Here is a 19,211-nt window from a genome sequence, read left to right as displayed (position 1 = left end):
CCCGTTGTACGTCATCGCATTCGAAGCGAATGGACTTTGGTGTGATCATCTGTAGGCAAGTCAGTTGGAACTCCATCGGAACTCCGTTGGAAAGACCGTCACAGTTCATTCTGACAGAAAGTCCGGTCGTGTTTATGCGGCATAAGCCTTCCTATTAGCCAGTGAACACCCTCTCTCCTGTGAGAATGTTGTTTGCTTACTGGTTCCCCTACACAGACAGATGTGGTTGTTCACATGCCTTCTCTACTCAGCTCAGTGGTCAGTCTTTGGGATTTGATTTATTATAGAGGATCAATTAGCAAATAAGTAGTTTGGTTGAAACTATTTTGGCTACAGCCTGGTGCCCAACAAGCAACCCAAAAGCCATATGCAACCTGCCAGCGCTTTACTGGGTTGCATTGCTTATATTTATGCAGAAGCTGCCCATCCATGACCACCTCTTCCCTGTACTGCTTCAATCCTGGCCATCTGCCTCTGCCAGACTGCTGCAATCCCAGTCATGGCCCACCCTCAGTCATCTTCCCAATTAGGCAGCTACATTCCCACCTACCTTCCCTTGTCATACTGCTGTGGTTTTGGCCACCTTCTCCTATCAGATCTCTGTGGTTCTGGCCATCTTTCCCATCAGACTGCTACAGTTCTAGCCATCTTACCTAACAGAATGGTGCGATTCAAACCATGGTACCCTACCAGACTGCTGAGGTCCCGGCCATCTTACCTATCAGACTGCTGCGGTTCTCCCCATCTTACCCTATCAGACTGCTGCAGTTCTCGCCATCTTAGCCTATCAGACTGCTGTGGTTCTGACCATCTTCCCCATCAGACTGCTGCAGTTCTAGCCATCTTACCCTATCAGACTGCTGAGGTCCCGGCCATCTTACCCTATCAGACTGCTGTGGTTCTGGCCATCTTCCCCGTCAGACTGCTGCAGTTCTAGCCATCTTACCCTATCAGACTGCTGTGGTTCTGCCCATCTTACCCTATCAGACTTCTGAGGTCCCAGCCATCTCCCTTCATGTCAGATTGGTCATTTCAACTCACAAATCAGCAGCTTCTAGGAACTGGTATGAATGGCTTTGTTTATCCTCAGATTCATTTATAATGCATACCACATCCGAATCACTAATCCATTAAGAAACACAGGAGAGAACAATGGACTTTCTTGGTACTCCATCGACAATAACACACTTTTGAATAATAAAGAAATAAAACAATATAAAACAAACAGTTACTATATACAAAATGGTCCCTCGTGGTCTGATGAGTGTTGTCTTGCAATAGGAAAAGTATACAAATACTCATAATATCAGCAAATATAACATAAGCACAATACCAGAAACCAACAGACTGTATGAGATGTTATCTACTTCAACAGGGGTCTCCAACCTTTCGAAACAAAAGGCCGGTTTACTGCCCTCCAAACTTTAGGAGGGCCAGACTGTAGCCAGTGGGAGTTGAAAATGCCCTGACATGGGTGGGAGTAAACAATACCATAGACTGGGTGGTCAGTGGGCGTAAAGAAATTACATCATTGGTGCCAGTATGAGAAATAACGCCCCATCACTGGTGTCACTGGGAAAATTGGTTCTTCCTCTCTGGTGTTAGTGGGAGGAATATTACCCTATTGAAGAGTGCCCTGGCTGAGAGCCAGATAAAGGCAAGCAAAGGGCCACATTTGGCCCACGGGCCGCAGTTTGGAGACCTCTGCTCTACAAGCTTTGTGGGTTCAGACTACTTTTTCAGGAGGCAGAGGGGGAATGAATTAAAATCTAGATAAAGAAAAACACACAAGACATAATAAACATCAAAAATAATATACATTGTAACACAAAGTAAATACCAGACTATGCTTTTTTGTACATTTAATTTTAAAGACACCAGACACATATTAAAAACGCAGGTATACCTGCTGAAAACAATACTCCACCCCCGACCTTTATACTATATAAAAAACTTCCTAAGACAAAAACCTACTGTATAAACTGACCAATAATACATGTATCATACAGATATATACTAGAAAATAAATGTCGCGATCCAGAAGGAAAGCATAGATTTCTAGATTAATCAAAAAAGACTCATGAAAGATATAATATATTGCTGCAAATTATCATCTATGACTGTAAAGATAAGACGATCAGAAGCAGCTATATAGACACTTGATAAATCGAACCTACAATCCTCTACTGGATCGTGTGGATGATCTTGTATATCTTTGATTCATTCTTGAGTAACGGTATCCTTCACATAAAGTATCCAGAGAACTTTTGTACTTTTAGGCCCATTTCACACGGGACGGATCAGTAATGATCTGCCCTGTGATGATCCGCTTGCTCAGCGGGGGATCGCTCCGTTGTCCCCGCTGAGCCGGCGGTGGACAGGGCGGTCTCAGCACACTGTGCAGGGACCGCCCTGTCATCTCTCCGCTCTCCTCTATGGGGGATCGGATGAGCACGGACTGTCTGTCCGTGTTCATCCAATCCACTCTGCAGACGGATAGAAAAATAGGATTTTCCTCCGTCTGCAGAATCGGACAATAGCGGAGGCGGACAATAGCGGGTGTCTGCGGATGTTTATCTGCAGACACCCGCTATCCCATAGGAATGCATGTATGTCCGTATTTCATCCGCAAATGGATGGATGAAATACAGACATACTGTCCGCATGTGTGAAAGGGGCCTAAGAGAACACCACTATTTCTTCAAATCCTGTATGTTGCCAATACATCGTTTTGACATTTATTCTATAGAATATATCTGTATTATACATATATTACATGTATACATATATTATTGGCAGGTTTATGTTTTTGTCTTAGACTGTTTTACACTGTAAAAATTGCTTTAAAGTGGTTCTAAAGGCAGAAGTTTTTTTTGTACCTTAATGCATTATATGCATTAGGGTAAAAAACCTTCTGCAATCAGCCCCTTCGGAGACCACCTTATACTTACCAGAGTCCAGATCTAGCGATGTGCTCAACAGCAGAGGCTCTCTCGGCTCTCTCTCTCTCCTCATTTGCTTAAACACAGCAACGGGGGGGGGGGGGGGGGGGGGGTGACGCCTGCTGCTGTCAATCACAGCCAGTGAGGAGGGAGAGGCTTGCTGTGGGGGCACTTAGTGGTGGGAGAAGCCAGAAGCTCTGGCCAGGGACCCGAGAAGAGGAGGATCGGGGCTGCTCTTTGCAAAAACCATTACACAAAGCAGATAAGTATAACATGTTTGTTATTTAAAAAAGAAAATTGCCTATAGAATCACTTTAACTTTCTTGAAATTACACTGCCATTGCTAAGTAATCTTTAGAAACATTGTCGTTTCCATGTAAACATTGCAGTTTGCAAACAAGAATCATAATCTGCACCCCTGATTCTCCCCGTCAAAGAAAAAGTTTAAAAAAAGCTCTCCAATAACAGCTGAATTCCAGCCCTACCTTCAGTCTTGCACATTGTACAGGCAAGCAGGTAAGTTAATATTGCACAAGAGATATGCAATAAAAAGCTGCTTACAGTTTTACAAAACAAATGTCCCGTACACACAAGCGGATTTTCTGTTGGAAAAAACGTGGATGTTTTTTTCCGACGGAATTCCACTCAAGCTTGGCTTGCATATACATGGTCACACAAAAGTTCTCTGAGCTCTCGACCGTCAAGAACGAGGTGACGAACAACACTACAACAAGCCGAGAAAATTAAATTCAATGTATCCGAGCATGCGTTGAATTGTTTCCGAGCATGCGTAGGAATTTTGCGGAATTTTCCGATCAGAACTTTCCAACCCAAAAAATAGAGAACCTGCTCTCAATGTTTTGCTGGCAGGAATTCCGCCAGCAAAAGTCTGATGGAGCATACATATGTTCGGAATTTCCAACCAAAAGCTCAAATCAAATTTTTGCTGGGGGAATTTCCGATCGTGTGTATGGGGCATTAGGTTTAGTTCCCCTTTAATGTTACAGCTCCCAACACAGGGTTTGTGGTCACTATGGCACCCATGGGTGACAGCTTAAAATAACAGAGGGGCAGGAATGCTAACATCATTATTCAAATATGGCCATATTTGGGTAATGACATCAGCCAGAATCTTTGCCCGTTTTGTTTACTTTTAGCTGTTGGCCAGGGAATCTCCTTACTAGCAGTTAAATGCCCAGGGATGAGTCATCTGTTGGTATGACCTAGCTTGTAAGAGACTACACATGCACTGAGAATGGAATGTCAGTAATATGGATACTCCAGCCTCATTGCCAACCTTCTCAATGTGACAGATTTATGTACCTGTTCCTCACAGTTACCTGAATTGAGGAGGAACAAAGGAATTTGAAAGTATGTCTACAAGTATGTCTACAACTTTCTTTGTGAATTCCTCAGTGTGTGTCTAAGTGCATCAGGTCAGACTGGTATGTTAATTCGAGCATGGCCTGGCCGGGCAATGAAAATCTGCTGTCTAAATCTCAGGTCTGATATTTAATGTTTACTTTGATGAGTAAGGAAGATGGCCATGAAGAAAGGACATAATAAACTTAAGCCCCATACACACTATCAGATTTTCTGCTGAGGTTTTCCTTCAGATTTACCAAAACCATATAATATGAGGTCAAACCTTAGGAGTTTCAATTTGTATGCAATCAGGCAGGCCCTTGCACTACATGGTTTTTGTAAATCTGAAGGAAAAAATCTGCAGAAAATCTGATAGTGTGTATGGGGCTTTACAATGACTAAACTGAAAGTATCCCTTAGTTATCTGCCCATGGATTTGGTTCTGTGCTTAGAAACTGCACATAGTTCTTATATCCACAATTTAATTCCTATCGTATTGTACCACTATGCTGCATCAGTGTTGCCAATCGTTAGAATTTTTACTGGCAGCCAGTAAAAAAAAAAAATGGGCATGCCAGTGACAGGAAAAGGTTGCCAGTTAAAAAAAATGGCTGTGGCACATGTGCAGTTCCAGTCCAGAGCCAGCTTAGACAAACCAATTGCCTGCTACATTGTGTTCGGGCGGCACCGATGGGGTGGGCGCGGGTCTGGCAGAAGCAGTGCTTAAGTGTGTTAAGGAGCCAAACAAAGTGGCCATAGCCTTGTGTGCGGGGCTGCAGGATGGGAGCAAGGCAAGCCAGGAGTGCGACTGTCAGTGATGTTTGGACTGGAGTGGACTGAAGGGACCACCTAGCATAGAAAGAGACTGTCACTGTGGCTCTGGAGTTGACGTGCCATGTCGGTGAGGTGTCACCATCATCTGTGCTGCTGCACACTGCTGTCAGTGTCACTGTGAGAGTCAATTTCATGTGTGTGTGTCTGCCTATAGTGAGCTACTTACTATATTGAAGATAAAATAAGAAATATGTTTTTTGCCTTAATATCTACCTTAAATCACATTGTTAATTGCATAGTATACTTGTTTGTAGCCTAAATACTGAAATTTGCACTTAAAACTGTTATTTTGTAACTTTTGGAAATGCCAGTAAAAACTTGGCTGTGCCAGTAATTGGGTGTTGTGTCATTAAATTTCAATCTGGTAGGTTGGCAACACTGATCTGGATAATGACAGGGGAACGTGTTGTACTGTGTCTAGTTATCAAACTGATGCATTTCTAGTCATTCAGCTGTACAAATTATATTTAATGTGCAGTAGTCTGAGAGGTAGAAACCAGTAAATAATGTTTTATGTTTTGTGTATAATTGCCTTTTCAACCTCCAGTTTACCACCAGAAAATGTTAACTGGTCTATAAACAGCTATTTCTGTGAATTGTATTAACCATGCTCACCAATATTTTGGAAAAGATCCACACCATTGTGATCTAGAATAAAAATCAAAATCACTTTTTTGTTTTTCCTAAAGGATCAGCCTGGCAAAGAATTGGAGGAGCAACTTCGGGCCGTGTCCAGCGTGGATGAACTTATGACACTGCTTTACCCCGAATCGTGGAAGATGTTCAAGTGTCAATTAAGGCAAGGAGGACAGTCCGGCTTTGATTCTAGAAGAGATGATAGTGTTAAATTTGCAGCTGCACATTACAATTACAATGCTGATATCTGGAAAAGTAAGTGTGACGGAGGATAGTTAAAGTAGTATCAGTCCTGCCTTATAAATATAGCACAACAGAAATGAGTATACTCTGTATGGAATATTTTCCTTGTTGCACGTGATCATACGTGCACTGTATGTTGTGCATTGCTGCATGCAGAGACCTGTGGAAGTGAACCTGCATAAACAAGTGTGCATTTCCTCTACCACGACCAAGCTGCAAATCACAACTACAACTGTAATGACAGGCCTAGGACTCATTAACACTGGATCCCACCTTGCTAATCAATATAAAGAAGCCCTGCCTTGTCATATAATATAATTCTACAATAAAGCAGAATCTGTTGCACACATGGGCTTCCATATAGCAAATTGCAGTGAGGCACAGCAGCCAATCAGAATTGATTTTCAGTGATCTTTCCAGAAACCGAGTTAATACAAGTTGTACAAGTCAGCTTTGCACTGCTCATTGCATTACTGAATAAGCCTGCTAGTCTGCTGATTACAATGTATGCAGAAAAGAAGGCCTAATAGAACAGCTAGTAATGAAGAAGTTAAAGTGAATTAAAACTTAAAGGTGTATTTCAGTTGATAGAAAAAAAAAATAGCAGCTACATATACTGTAGCCAGAAACAGAAGTAGTGGTGCGCTGTACTATGACAGGAAGTCCAGCCTAAAGGCTGGTAAGCTCTATAGGCACTAGAATAATATAGAGATGTTAGACGGCATATTTGTCGTCACATAAGGCAAAAAATATATATAAATCGGTGTGCGTTTTTTATGGGGGGATAATAAAGCTGATGAAGTCACGTGACCGTGACGAACACACGTTGGGACATAGAGTGACAACGCTCACTCACTGCACTGTATCTGTCGTGGAGCAGCTTTGTCAGTTTACACTTATAACAGCCATTCCAATTTTGCATGTCAAAGGAGACCAGAATTGTTGTCAACACCCTTAAAGCAGTCCTAAAGCCTTAAGGTTTTTCAACTTAATGCATTCTATGCTTTAAGGTGAAAAAACTTCTGTGCTGCAGCATCCCCCAGCCCCCTCATTTTCTTACCTGAGCCCATCCGATCCACGCCGTGCATGACAGCAGCGTCTCTTGCTGCTGTCTCCCTCCTTCTGGAGCAGCTCCCACTGCAGTCAATCAAATGGTGTGACAAGGGAGCGAGGGGCGGGGCCGATTCTCTCGGTCGCTGTCACTAAACAGACAGGGCGGCTCAGGAGCGAACACCCATGGAAAGCGTCTTTCCATGACGGCACTCACCGAAGAGAAGAGGCCTGGGGCTCCGGCAGGGGGACCCCAGAAGAAGAGGATCAGGGCTGCTGCAGGTAGGTGTGACATGTTTGTTATTATTTTTTTAAAACAAAGCTTTAAAGAATAAGTTCACCTCTACAAAAAATAATACATGCACATTTTTTTGCAGGCAAAAAAAATGCATTTATTATTTTTTGTACACACAGAGCTGTGTGCATGAATGATGTGGCCATGTGGGCAGATCAGTGACAGCTAGTACAGGGAACTTCTCCCCGTACTGCTGACACAGGGAGGGGGGGCAGTGGGCGACAGCTGCACTACTGGAAAAATGTAACATGTTCCCAAAGGTGAACTTATATTTTAATGTCACTTTAGGCCAGCCATAGATTAATAAGATCTCAGCTGGTTCAGCAGGGACCAACCGAGATTCAGTTGATCTGTGGGTAGGCTGGTTAATCCATTCTATCGACTTGGGTACAACCAGCCTGTCAGACATTTTACATGTGATTACTTCCAGTGGCTGTAGCTGCTAGCAGTAATCATTGTGTTCTGCCAACCGGAAAGGCTCCCCTCACCCACCAATCCCCCCTCCCCCCCTCACCACCACCATCTCCTCCCCATGGCCAGCAGAACACAATAGTGCTGCAGGAGGGATTCCCACATCAACACATCAAGTTAATTTTCCATTGCCCAATCATGCAGGTCTTGGGAAAAAAACTGTGTATAATACGTGTTCTAAACAAAACTGGTTATTTTTGACAGCAAAAAACTAGTACTGCTTTTTATACTCAAATCTACCCCAGAAAAATGAATCTGGAATAAAAATTGACTAATGGAGAATAAAATACTCTTTCAGGAAGCCCATAGATCTTTATAATGGGCTGCGATCATCTTCACAAAGAAGAGTTGCTCTCGAGAGAAGATAGTACACCAAGGCTTACATAGCAATGTGCTCGGATCCAAGAATATTTCCATTCAGATCTCTTTTTCTTTGTTGAATTTAGATGCTGCTAACAACTTTGGCAGCTTTGTATACTTTTTCTGAGAACTACGTTTCAGGAGATATAAACTTAACATTTTTATCCAATCATTTATTTACAACATACTACACTGCAAATTCCTGTACGCCTGGCAACCGGGGGATTAACAAGAGATCAAACTAGACACAAGCACTGCATGACGACCTTAATCCACCCAAACCTCCCTTAATCGTTGTGTGTGATTTATGCCTCTGTTCTACTTGAATCACACAGTATTTGCACTCCTTACCTTGCCACAATTTTACAGAAAGTTGTATTTAGTGATTGAGGCTGGTAAAAGTGGTACTGAGTATTTGAAGCCATTGTAGAATATACATTTAAAAGACCAGTCTTTTGAAAGTGTTAATATGCAAAGTTTATAAAGAATTTACCTGCTTCATATACTTTGACTTGCTTTGTTTCCCTGCAAAGGCAAAGCATAATGGGCTACTATGCATCACTTACCTGACACAGGAGCCTGCGATGTCCCCGATTTCCTCGCCGGTTGGAAGCGTCCATCTTCCTCCCGGGGTCACGGACTCCGGCTCTGTGACTGGCCGGAGTCGTGTCACGTCACTCCCGCGCACGCCGTGACCCTTCTAAAGTGTGCAGGCGCCGAATACATCGGCACGCGCGGACAGAAGGAATCCTCATACGGGGATTGTAAATATCTCTTAAACCATGTAGCTTTAGAAGATATTTACAGCACCTACAGATAAGCCTTAATCTAGGCTTACCTGAAGGTTAAAGTGTGTTGTAAGGGTTTACAACCACTTTAAGTCCAAAAAAAAACCTCCCAAAATGATCCTACATCGATTCCAATCTTATCCAGCACCACTAGTACTATACATAGCAATGTTTTAATTTGCAACTGCGATTCTCATACCTGACCATTTTATATATTAACTTTGCCAAGCTGCCATGATAAGGAAAAGCTCAGTAGGTCATAAGCATGACATCTCTGGAAAATGCTCAGTTTGAACCCTAATTGCCAGAACAAAATACAGTGTCTTCCTCACCTACTGTCCTAATTTACATAATCTTGATACTATTACAGTATTTGACTACTGCTACTAGCCAGGACTATGTTAATAATGTATTTAGTACAGTGGAACCTTGGATTGCGAGTAAGGCAGTTTACCAGCATTACAAGCTATTTAAAAATAAAAAATCCTGACTCGCTTTGCGAGCATTGTCTCGAAAGACAAGCAGGACTCAAGCCGCTGGGGTGTGCAGTACCGCATTTGGCCAGAGGTGCGGGGGTACTGGTGACGCTCGGCAACACTCAGAAACACTCCATTCCCGAGTGTCCCTGAGCATCTAAGAGTGTTTCTGAGCATCTCTAAGTGTTTGTGAGTGTCTCCTGCACCCCGCACCTCTGGCCACATGCAGTACTGCATAGACAAGCAGTGGCTGTGGATTATCTGAGTTTCCATTATTTCCTAAGGGGAGACTTGCTTTGATATATGAGTGCTTTGGATTACAAGAATTCTTCTGGATGAATTATGCTCTTAATCCAAAGTATTACTGTATATATGAAAACCAACCTTAGGAAATAGTTAAAACACCTGTGCTTATTTATTTATTTATTTATTTATTTATTTATTTATTTATTTCAGTGTCTGTGTTTTGTAGAGTTTTTTTTCTACAACTTCCTTTTCCAGAGTCTGAACAGGAAGTGAGAAAAACTTGCCCCTAAAAAAAAAAGAGAAATTGCTTATTAGAAATGCATTATTTGAACACCTGCTGTCATTGACAAGATCCCACTCCCCTATCCACACACACACACCTCCGTTCTGATGACAGCTGTCATATTTTCTATCACTTTTATTTTCAGTATCAATGGTCACCATGATAAAAAGGACAAATCACACTAGTGGGATTACAGAATACTATAAAAACCTTGAATAGATTTTAATTATCCTATTCTTTCCAAATAAAAAAATAAAAAAAGTTATAGTTTTAAATGAATTTTAAGAAAGATATGGACTATCATAAAGAGCATACTTTATACAGGGTCTGGATAATTTCTTTTTAAACACCCCCTGCTCCAGTGGACACAATTTCAGTAACAATTATGAAACTAATAATAATAATAATAATAATAATAATCATCATAATAGCCTGTGAAGAAATGCAGATGTTGTCAATTCTAGTACCCCTAGGTGGTTAGTGAAAAAATCCCCCCTTACATTGATGGACAGTGGAAAAGTTCCCCCTTACATTGGTGGTCACTTGAGAAAAACCCTTTACAGGCACCTAAAAAGATCATTCAATCAGTGGTTACCTACATAAAAACTAAGGGAGATTCTTCATATATATATATATATATATATATATATATATATATATATATTTACACTATATTACAAAAAGTATTGGTACACCTGCCTTTATACACACATTAACTTTAATGACATCCCAGTCCTAGACCATGGGGTTCATTATTGAGTTGGCCCGCCATTTGCAGCTATAACAGCTTCAACTCTTCTGGGAAGATTATCCACAAGGTTTAGGAGTGTGCCTATGGTCATTTTTGACAATTCTTCCAAAAGCGCATTTGTGAAGTCAGGCACTGATGTCGGAGAGAAGGCCTGGCTCTGCAGTCTAATACATCCCAAAGGTGTTCTATTGGGTTGAGGTCAGGACACTGTGCAAGCCAGTCAAGATCCTCCACCCCAAACTCACTTATCCATGTCTTTGTGGACCTTGCTTTGTGCACTGGTGGGCAGTCATGTTGGAACAGGAAGGGCAAACCCCAAACTGTTCCCACAAAGTTGAGAGCGTTAAATTGTCCAAAATGTATTGGTATGCTGATGCCTTAAGAGTTTCCTTCACTGGAACTAAGGGCCCAAGCCCAACCCCTGAAGAATAACCCCACACCATAATCCCCCTCCACCAAATGATTTGGGCCAGTGCACAAAGAAAGGTCCATAAAGATATGGACGAGCGAGTTTGAACCCTGCGGACTAATGCCGCGTACACGGAATTCTCATTGGAAAAAGCTCTGCTGTCTTGCCTACACACAGTCACACCAAATTCCGACTGCCAAGAATGCAGTGACATACAACACATACGACGGGACTAGAAAAAGGAAGTTCAATACCTAGTAACCGATAGCTTCCATCTCGTAGTTGAATTTGAGGCTGAGCATGTGTGAGTTTTTGCGCGTCGGAATTGCATACACACGATCGGAATTTTCGGCATGAGACTGGGTTGCCATTAAAGTTCACGAGCTTGTAAAGGCAGGTGTCACATTACTTTTGGTAATACAGTGTGTGTGTGTGTGTGTGTGTGTGTGTGTGTGTGTGTGTATATATATATATATATATATATATGTATATATATATATATATATATATATATATATATATATATATATATATATATATATATATATATATATATTTATATATATATATATATATAGTATATAGCTCTATGCTGTGTATATTTAGATCATTATAAAATAATCTTAAAATTCTTTTGTACCTATTAGGTATTGAAAGTGAATGGAGAAAGACCCAATGTATGCCACGTGAAGTGTGTGTAGATGTGGGGAAGGAATTCGGTGCACCGACAAACACGTTCTTTAAGCCTCCATGCGTGTCACTGTACAGATGTGGAGGATGCTGCAACAGCGAAGGATTGCATTGTATGAACACTAGCTCCTCATATATCAGCAAAACGGTGAGTTTTAATCACAGCCAGACGTTTGCAGTAGAATAAAGTGAGTAGCTATACAATACCTTTTTGATAGATGTTCATATTCCAAGGACCGTGCCATCTGAAGCTTTTTAATGTGCTTCTAATGCATTTCTATTTAATTATGAAATTAAGATTACATCTGTCACATAACCTATACTTTGAAGTTAAATGTTAATGCTGGTGCCTGAAAACCTCAGTGGTTTTGGATTTAAAATCAAATGTATTTGAGCGAACCTTAACTTTGGCAGTGATTTGTCGACTCATGGAGATCAAAGCAAAAGAAGATGTATTCTGTATGTTCACTTCAATTACAAGAGCAGTAGAGGCTAAACGCAGTACATTTCAAGCTTACACTGTGTCATGCTGACCACTTTCACCCAATTTGTTATAATAAACACGCTAGAGTTACTTACGGGGAAAAGTAGTTCCAAGATTTGCAAAAGGTTCTGTTTTTGATATTAAAGTTCTCTCAGCATTTTGTAGGAATTATATGATTTATTTTCTAAAAAGCACTATCACACTGCCATGGAAAAAATACAAATAAATTAAGAGCGTACTAACTAGGAGTAGCAGTAATCTACCCAGCTGCTGGAGTGAATATGTTAACCTTCTGGCACTGAAATGACAAGCTGTTCCTTCAGCTTCTCATTTAGGCTATAATGAGATATTACTAACATAAAATGCTAAATATATTTAAAAAAAAAAAATACCCAACAAACAAAGAGTCCACAATTCTTACCTACATGCAGAAGGATGATATAGTACCTTGGCCACCCACGCCACTGTCAGGTAAGGGGTTAAAATGGAGGTAAAGGTAAAACCTTTTCTTTTTGATAAATTGAGATAGGGTTAAACTCTCTGTCCAACTTGGTTGCTGTCTTTGTTCCAGCTGGAAGGATTCATCTTTGTACTGACCATTGTCAGCAAAATAGATGAAAGGGAAAATCCTCATTTTTTAAGGTTGTCGCCAGAGCAAGAGGTGAGAGTGAATCCCCCAGTTTCAACAAATGTTCTGACAATAACTATTTAATATGGGATTGACCCTTATTTTGTTGCAATATGTGGATGTCCGCTTAGCAGAATAGAGCCAGTCCTGAGCAAGTCCACATAGATCGTAAAAAGCTGCAGGAGATCCACAGCACTGAAATAAAAAAGTGAAAAGAGTATTTGAAAAAAATAATTTGGAAATTGTTTTTGATACACAGTACTTTAGCAGACTAAATGCCACCCAGTTAAGGTCTAGAATTTTTAATCTGTTTTGGAATGCTTTCATCTTAGCCATGACCTGATTGCCCCTAGCTGATGTGCAGATACCATGATTACTCTTCTCATTCATAATGACCCTCAGATCTCAGCCGTTAATAAGAATTTGATTCAGCTGCTAATACTAAAGGCCATACACTGAACTGTCAAAATACACTAATCAGGGACTGCAACCGATTACCCACAGCCACTGATCAAGAAAATATTTCCAACTTGTCTAGTTGACAGAAATCAATCAACAATCCACTTCTGTTGAGCAGGGATGGCCACACGCTTATAAATATTTGCCCATTCCCCGCTGAACCATCCAAATTTCAGTCCCTGGCCAGCTTAAAGAGGAGCTCCAGTCTCCTTCTCAAAAAATTTAAAGTCAGCAGCTACAAATACTGTAGCTGCTGACTTTTAATATAAGGACACTTACCTGTCCAGGGGTCCAGCGCTGTTCTCACCTGAGCCTGTTCCATCTTGAATGGCCGAGCCGCGAACTGGGAGTCACAGTTTATGGCACAGAAATCTGCAGAAATGGGTATGCCATTCTTTCAGAGCTCATTTGCCAGTGACGTTACCAGCTGCTGCTCACTGGAATATCTCCTAAACATGCACCAATTAACTTTACTTATAGGTAAGCTTTATTATAAGCTTACCTGTAGGTAAAAATAGGCGGAAAAGCAGTTTACTTCTACTTTAACTAAGGGAAACTGGCATTGAAGCTTTGCCACGTTACAACTTGTTTCCCATTGTGCATGTACGAGCTGCGCTACACTTGGGTGAATGGTCCTGCAGTCTTCTGGGACCTATCAAGTGTCCTAGAAGGCTATGGAAGAAAGAGAGGGGAGTGAAGTTCCACTCAGATCACCACAGCTATCTGATCAAAGTCAGCCCCCTCCACCCAAAAAAGTGCCAGTTTTTAAACAGTAGAGGGGAGAATGCAAACAAGTGCAATGTCCCCTTTTGAGTGAGGTTCTGCTTTAAGTGTCAGACCACTGAAGAAGGACTGTTTGATAAAGGTATTAAGGGTAACAAAAAAAGCTCTATGAACTACAGCTTGTATGGAATCTGATATGAAGCAATATGGACGGTAGGCCAGTGATTATTACTATGTTGCAGTCATTTTTCATCTCTTTTTTCCTTGTTTCTTCTATTTAGTTGTGCGTGTATAAATTGCATTTATGCACATGTTAAATGTAACAAAGAAAATGAAGGTTCTTTCTGTGTGCATCACATTCCCTGTATACGTACAAGGCATTTATCAAAAACAAAGCTTGCATATTCTATAAGAACTAAATGTGCTCCTTTTCTCAGTCATGAGATCTTTGCACTAGAAGTATAACTGGCAAGGGGAACAGTACACGGTGACAAAATCAATTTGGTATGTTAATCCAGATCCAAGCTCTTGCAATCTGTGTATACAAACTCCTTTCTAATAGCCAGTACCTCCTTAACATTCCAGTCCATTGAAAACACTTGAGTTGTATACAGTGATATGTAAAAAGTACAGTAGCATGCTTCTCTTAAAGCGGTTACCCAATGCATAGTTTAAAGGTGCCATTTTTTATATTTTAAAGTTACAGTCTTGATTCTAAGACTGGCCATGCAATTTAATGATTTTCTGTGGCAATGCCTCAAACGCAATCATTGGCAGAGATCATTGAGTATGGAGTGTGTGAACTATGAGGTAATTCACTTCCAGCATTCTGAGAAATCCTTCACATGTTGAATGGCTTGTCAACTCAAAGACAATATCCGATTCTCAGCATCTGCCTCACATACATTATATGGCCTTTTCTGGCTGGACCTAGGCTGGATTCACACCACATGCATTGCGTTTAGTGCACGTTGACACACATTAAACATTGCATTGACCAAAATACCAGCAAGTGTGTTGCCAGTGCACATTGGTGCAAAGAGTTGGTGTAACTGTGCCTAATGGGAAAGTGGATTTCCTCCTGTCATTACGTTGGGTCTGCATTCAGCAAAGCATCCCAATGCAGTCCAATGGGAGTTGTGTGAACGGGCCTTCCATATTTAAAGGCTAAGTTCTTCTTTGTTCACCTTTTTTTTTTCATCTAAATTCCAGCTCCCATATGTACCAATATAGCATTAATGTACTTCTTTTGCAAAAATAAAACAGCTTTCCATTTATTCTACACACGCTTACCTCACTGTCTTGGATGTTTAAAAACACTGATCGATTAGTTCTGCCATTCTTCCTGGAGAGACTTTAGGTCATGACACAGGAAGGAGTTGACCAGCGGAGGGTAGATGATGCAAGCTGTTCAACTCCTTCTTGTGTCATGACTGATGAAGAAATTTTTTTATTTGTTTTTTGGATATTTATTATAGCAAAAATTACAAAATATTGTGGGTTTTTTTTTTTTAAATTGTCGCTCTTTTTTTTTTTATAGCGCAAAAAATAAAAACTGCAGAGGTGATCAAATACCACCAAAAGAAAGCTCTATTTGTGGGGAAAAAAGCACATACGTTTTGTTTGGGTACACGACCACGCAATTGTCAGTTAAAGCAATGCAGTGCCATATCGCACAAAATGTCCTGGTCATTAAAGGGGAAAATCTTCCGGGGATGAAGTGGTCAAGGAACATTTTGGCAGAATCACTCACTGACTTTTTATATTTCTCTTGAAATCTTCCAAATTTCTGTGTCTTCCACGTCTTCTGTCGTCAATGTAAAATTCAGCAGGAGGAATAAATAAAACAGTGGTGGCAGCAATCAGCTGGAATGTCAACATATTACCTGCAATAAGGGAATTTGAAGCATTGTGTGGGCATGCAGCTTCACTAGGTATAAACCAAAAGGTCTGGGTAGACATATTCACCACTCCCAGACTGACTGCTTTAGTTTAAATTTAACTGGAGTGCACCTTTAATTATTAGTAATGTTGATGTGCAAGGAATTGTACATCATTCTAATCGTATTAGTTATAAGATGAGTAAAAAGTTGAATATTGATTGGCTGATATGGGATATAGAGTTTGACATATTACTATTTACCTTCTTAAATTTGCATACTATATGTTTTCACCTACTTTAAATCTCTTGCCTCTTTTTCTTCTCTTATCTGTTGTTTGGTATTATTTGGTATCTGTACATGTTTAAAGTTATTGTTTCTGTGTATAATTAGTAAAATGAACATGGTGCCAGCCATATTTACTTATTACATATCCAAGTTGTGCTGCCTGCTTGCAGTGTTAACCACTGCCACTTCTCTTAATGTACGCCAGCCGACTTATTGTAAACTTGATAGTCTCTGGCTGATACTTCATCCCTAAAGAATAATTTAAATGGAGTAATTGCCTGAAAGTTCTCTCTACTGCCAGTTTTATATTTTATATATTATAAAAACTTGGAAGAGAAAGCTTATGAAAATGTCAAATAAAAAATATTTTCAAGTGCCTTTCCAAGCAAATAGCTAAATAGACAGCTAACATATACAGTATCTCACAAAAGTGAGTACACCCCTCACATTTTTGTAAATATTTTATTATATCTTTTCATGTGACAACACTGAAGAAATTAAATTTTGCTACAATGTAAAGTAGTGAGTGTACAGCTTGTATAACAGTGTAAATTTGCTGCCCTCTCAAAAAAACTCAACACACAGCCATTAATGTCTAAACCGCTGGCAACAAAATTGAGTACATCCCTTAGTGGAAAGGTCCAAATTGGGCCCAATTAGCCATTTTCCCTCCCCAGTGTCATGTGACTCGTTGTCGTTGTAGGTGTGAATGGGGAGCAGATGTGTTAAATTTGGTGTTATTGCTCTCACTCTCTCATACTGCTCACTGGAAGTTCAACATGGCACATCATGAAAAGAACTTTCTGAGGATCTGAAAAAAATAGTTGTTGCTCTACATAAAGATGGCCTAGGCTATAAGAAGATTGTCAAGACCCTGAAACTGAGGTGCAGCACGGTGGCCAAGACCATACAGGGGTTTAACAGTTCAGGTTCCACTCAGAACAGGCCTCGCCATGGTCAACCAAAGAACTTGAGTGCACATCCTCAGCGTCATATCCAGAGGCTGTCTTTGGGAAATAGACTTATGAGTTCTTCCAGCATTGCTGCTGAGGTTGAAGGGGTGGGGGGTCAGCCTGTCAGTGCTGCACACTGCAACAAATTGGTCTGCATAGCTGTCATCCCAGAAGGAAGCCTCTTCTAAAGATGATGCACAAGAAAGCCTGCAAACAGTTTGCTGAAGACAAGCAGACTAAGGACATGGATTACTGTAACCATGTCCCGTGGTTTGATTAGACCAAGATAAACTTATTTGGTTCAGATGGTGTCAAGCGTACGACCCAAAACACACCTCCAAGAAGACCACTGCCTTGCTAAAGAAGCTGAGGATAAAGGTGATGGACTGGGCAAGCATGTCTCCAGACCTAACCCCTATTGAGCATCTGTGAGGCATCCTCAAACGGAAAGTGGAGGATCGCAAAGATCTTTAACATCCACCAGCTTTGTGATATCGTGATGGAGGAGTTGGAGAGGACTACAGTGGCAACCTATGAAGCTCTGGTGAATTCCATGCACAAGAGGGTTAAGGCAGTGCTGGAAAAAAATTGTGGCCACACAAAATATTGACACTTTGGGCCCAATTTGGACATTTTCACTTAGGGGTGTACTCACTTTTGTTGCCAGTGGTTTAGACATTAATGGCTGTGTGTTGAGTTTTTTTGAGGGGACAACAAATGTACACTGTTATGCAAGCTGTACATTCACTACTTTCTATTGTAGCAAAGTGTAATTTCTTCAGTGTTGCCACATGAAAAGACATAATAAAATATTTACAAAAATGTGAGGGGTGTACTCACTTTTGCGAGATACTGTAAATGTATATTTTTGTGTTTTACATGCCAAAGGATTTATCTTATTTTTTGTTTGCTAGTTACATGCTAGTCAGGACAATCACTGATGCTAATTAATTGTTCACGGATCCATCTACTGTAGATAAAGAGAAGTAAAAAGTAAAGCGTGAGTATTTGGATTTACCTACTTGGCCAGACTTTTACTTTAAGGTGGGTCATATGCTAAATTACAAGGTTCCATTTAGTTAGTACCCTCATCCCCCATCCCCTGTTTACAAACGCTAGATTAAAGCAGAGAAGTAGCAAAAAAATATAAAATATAGAAAGAAAAAGATAAAAATAAAAGATAAAAAAGATAAAAATATTCACCTTGCTCCCCAGGTTTCCGGCTGTTTCCTGCTTGCTATCACCAAAGTCATCACTGGCACTTAGCGCGTTATCTTGGAATAGCTATGGATCTCAAATCCCACAAGAGGATTACCTATTACTGTGCAAGAGCACTTTCTCATGGAGTTTGGGATCCTTGGCTTGCAGGATCCTGTAAGAAGACACAGTGGGCAGCCACATAATCAACCCTTGTATTTTAGTTTAAATATTGAAATATAAGGGGCATGGTCTGACGCAGCATGGAGTAGGACCTGTGTGCCCTGAGCTCTGTCCAATACGCCTGATCTAATTAATCCTGCACTCCACAAACATCATCATCCACCTTGGGAACCCTCCTGGGGACATATAATACACCCCATATTGACCTTACAGGCGCTTGGATAAATGGCAGCCTGAACGGAGTGGCGGCCACATTCAGGCAAGTCCACGGCTTCTGCCTACTCCCAGAGGTCCACAGCCATCTTGGTCCACCCAAATCCCCAGCCTGCAGTCCATACTCACCCTTCTGCCTTCTGGATTCACTTTAGCAACCCTCCTGGGGACCCTCACCACACCCCACCCTAACCTTACAGGACTCCCGACAAACAGTGCCCCAAATAGAGCGGCAAACTCCCACCCGGTGGCCGCATCTAGGAAAGTCCGCGGCTTCGGCCTACACCTGGAGGTCTGCGGCCATCTTGGTAATCCTAGAGCCAAGGCCGGACCCACAAAGTGACACCCCAGACTCCCCCAGCGT

At 41.1% G+C, this 19,211-nt stretch overlaps 1 protein-coding gene across 1 annotated transcript in view; it reads left to right on the top strand.

Annotated features, from left to right (window-relative positions):
* VEGFC (vascular endothelial growth factor C) overlaps window positions 1-19,211 on the top strand; it is a 201,574-nt gene that overhangs the window by 139,799 nt on the left and 42,564 nt on the right. The window contains exons 2-3 of the mRNA XM_077477249.1: window positions 5,831-6,032; window positions 11,797-11,987. Coding sequence (XP_077333375.1) covers window positions 5,831-6,032; window positions 11,797-11,987 — 393 coding nt within the window. The remainder of the gene's footprint in view (window positions 1-5,830; window positions 6,033-11,796; window positions 11,988-19,211) is intronic.

Source organism: Lithobates pipiens, unplaced genomic scaffold, assembly GCF_037356315.1.
Source record: "Lithobates pipiens isolate NorthernLeopardFrog02 unplaced genomic scaffold, aLitPip1_a1.2 Scaffold_13, whole genome shotgun sequence".
In the NCBI taxonomy this organism is placed as follows: Eukaryota; Metazoa; Chordata; class Amphibia; order Anura; family Ranidae; genus Lithobates; species Lithobates pipiens.
The sequence above is the reverse complement of the archived record's forward strand: the minus strand, read 5'-3'. Positions and strand labels throughout refer to the sequence as shown.